The sequence below is a fragment of the Nannochloropsis gaditana genome, assembly GCF_000240725.1.
Source record: "Nannochloropsis gaditana CCMP526 unplaced genomic scaffold scaffold1357, whole genome shotgun sequence".
NCBI lineage: Eukaryota > Eustigmatophyceae > Eustigmatales > Monodopsidaceae > Microchloropsis > Microchloropsis gaditana.
This window is the reverse complement of record NW_005802596.1, coordinates 96-2,560: the sequence shown is the minus strand read 5'-3', so window position 1 is coordinate 2,560 and position 2,465 is coordinate 96. Positions and strand designations below refer to the sequence as shown.

Below are 2,465 nucleotides of genomic sequence, written 5' to 3'. Positions count from 1 at the left end.
CTAGAGACAGAAGGAGGGAAGGAAAGGGGGAGGCTGGCTTCCTCACTGCTTCCTCGCCCTGGATTTGATGGGGGGGGAGGGTGTCAGGGAAGGTTGGGAGGGAAGGAGCGAAGGAGGGAGGGAGAGGGGAGTGTGGCGTGGGGGAAATGATGCGGGGAGGGAAGGAGGACGAATAAGCACACGCGAATGAAAGCACGCTCATGTGCGACAAAAACAGGGAAGGATGGCGTTAGAAGAAAAGGAAAATTCAAATATCCGTTACGAAATCCGTTACGAAAAAGTTGTGGTGCCTGCGAAGAGGCGGGCATGCGCATGCCCGGGCTCGGAATTTGTTGCTTTTGGGAGCGGATCATGTGCGGGGAAGGGAGGTTCGGGAGTGCCGGGGGGAAAAGAGCGTTGTGGGGGCGATGACTACGGACGACGCGCGATGGGGATGGAAGGAGGCACTGGCCAAAGGGCCATTCGAATGCCAGGGTTCCTTCCGAGCGTTTGCAGACATTTATCACAGGGCTGAGCTTTATAACGTGTATAATGTATAATGTGATTTTTGTATGTGCTTTGGCCCCCCGGTTGTCCACCATCATGCCCGCGCCACCACGACGGAATGTGCCCCCTTCATGTCCCGTGTGGGAAGCACTCCTCCTCTACCTCCCACCCTCAGGCTGTCTTCCCTCCGCCACGTCTTCAAGCACGCGCCCTCCTGTCTCCACATGCCCGGATGCCAGAGGCTTTGGCAGGGAGGGCGGAGAGTAGGAGGGAGGGCGGGGAGTAGGAGCGTTCTATCTGCCCGGCTTGCCACTCCGAGCCTGCTCGTCAGGCGTAGGGGCGTATACGTGCTTGTCCACGAAGCTTTCGATCTCCCGTTTGATTGTGCTCACTGTATCGATGAAAGGCCGAGCGATTGGTTTTGAGGCTGGGAATCGGGAGGAAGGGGGGGGGAGGGAGGGAGGAAATGGACGGGGAAGGGGAGGGAGGGGGGAGGTTAGGACCTACCGGCATTGGCGTCCACGAAGAGGTGTGTCTCGTCTAGATCTTGAATGATGGCACGGTTCCCAGGGTCGAGGTGCTTAATGAGTTGTTTCATGGGTACATCGCTGCATCATGAGCATGGAAATCAGGGGGCACACGCGTGAGGGATCGGGAAGGAGGAGGGTGAGGGGGAGGCGTTTGGCACGCGCACTCTATCAACCACTTTCGTAGGGCTTCTACGGACGACGCTCATGGCATAAGAGAGAAAATGGAAGACATTGGGTAGCTAAGTGGGCAAGATTCTCCTCTTTGTATCACTGTTTGCACTCACGCAGAGACACGTTTCTCGGGTTGCGAACTCCATGTGCTCGAGCAACTTACCACGTGACCAAGACGCCTTTGCGAGTAAACATGCCCCTCCTGCCTCGTAAGAACAGCTCGTGGTCGCACCCTCCCTTTCCCGCTGTGTGTGAATGAGTCGTGATCCACGTTTTGATGTGAATGAGCGGGGCTGGCAAATCTGCGACAGAATGGCGAGCACGTCGGAAGGCGAGCTGCTTCCACGAGGGAGGCTTCCCAATGTTCCTGTTTTTAGTGCTTTAATACGTCCTGTAAACAGCCACAAACATGTCTATCTGATCTAGCAATACATTGACTTGTCTCATACGGTTGTTTCATGGCCTGTAATTCCGTGAGTATTGGGTATCACGCACTTAAGGGCATGGAAAAGAAGGGAAAGACGGTTCCATTCCCCTGGTTGATGTCCTTTCTTCTTGATGCTTCTAGGCAATGACAGCAAGTGTTGGTGACGGTTTTTGTCAAGCGACGCAAGGATATTGGGGCCCTCTTCTAGTTTGGTCCATCGATCATTCCTTGGCGGTTGCGCGTTACCCTTTGCCTACTTCGTGTAAGAGTCGCCATGTCGGCCCGCACGAAGAACATCCAAAAACTTGACCATCTACTTCACACACTTCCATGCAGGCAAGGCCTTGCATCGACCGTAGCAGTTCTCCGGTCGTTGAACTGGTGTATTTACATCCAAGGGGAAGTGGACGGGGGGCGAAGCGAGTCACAGCCCCTTCCTCCGACCCTCTACCTTCCATTCCCATCATTCAACCCCTCACCAAAAAAATGAGAAGGTGCGCGGCAATTCGATCCCCAAAGACTGGGCTGGGACCGAGGAGGGGAGGAATGTGGAGGAGGCCAATCTGCAGGCAGGGCATTCCGCGCTGTCAAGTCTTTTTCACGCCCAGCCAGCCTTCCTCCTTCCCCCTTCCTCCCCCCTTGAGCCTCCTTGCATCCCTCCCGCATGAAGATACACTGCATGATAAGCACCCAAGAGGACTCCTCCCATCATTTCACCACTACCACCCCTCGTTCTCTTCCTTTCTCCCCCGCCCTAGATCCACCGGTGCCGCGGGCGCGACGAGCAAGGGGGGTCGAGGGAGGGCTTCCTCCTCCTCCTCCTCTTCCTCCTCCTCCGCTGCTGCCCCTGG

The 2,465-nt window shown here is 56.1% G+C and overlaps 1 protein-coding gene across 1 annotated transcript; it reads right to left on the bottom strand.

Annotated features, from left to right (window-relative positions):
* Positions 1-293: 293 nt before the first annotated feature.
* NGA_0694000 (uncharacterized protein) lies at positions 294-1,440 on the bottom strand (the record flags this gene model as incomplete). The annotated part of the gene is made up of 3 exons (XM_005852360.1): positions 1,351-1,440; positions 994-1,094; positions 294-877 (listed from the first exon to the last, which is right to left on the bottom strand). A coding segment is annotated over exon 3 (291 nt), but the record flags the coding sequence as incomplete, so codon positions are not given.
* Between the last annotated feature and the right edge of the window lie 1,025 nt (positions 1,441-2,465).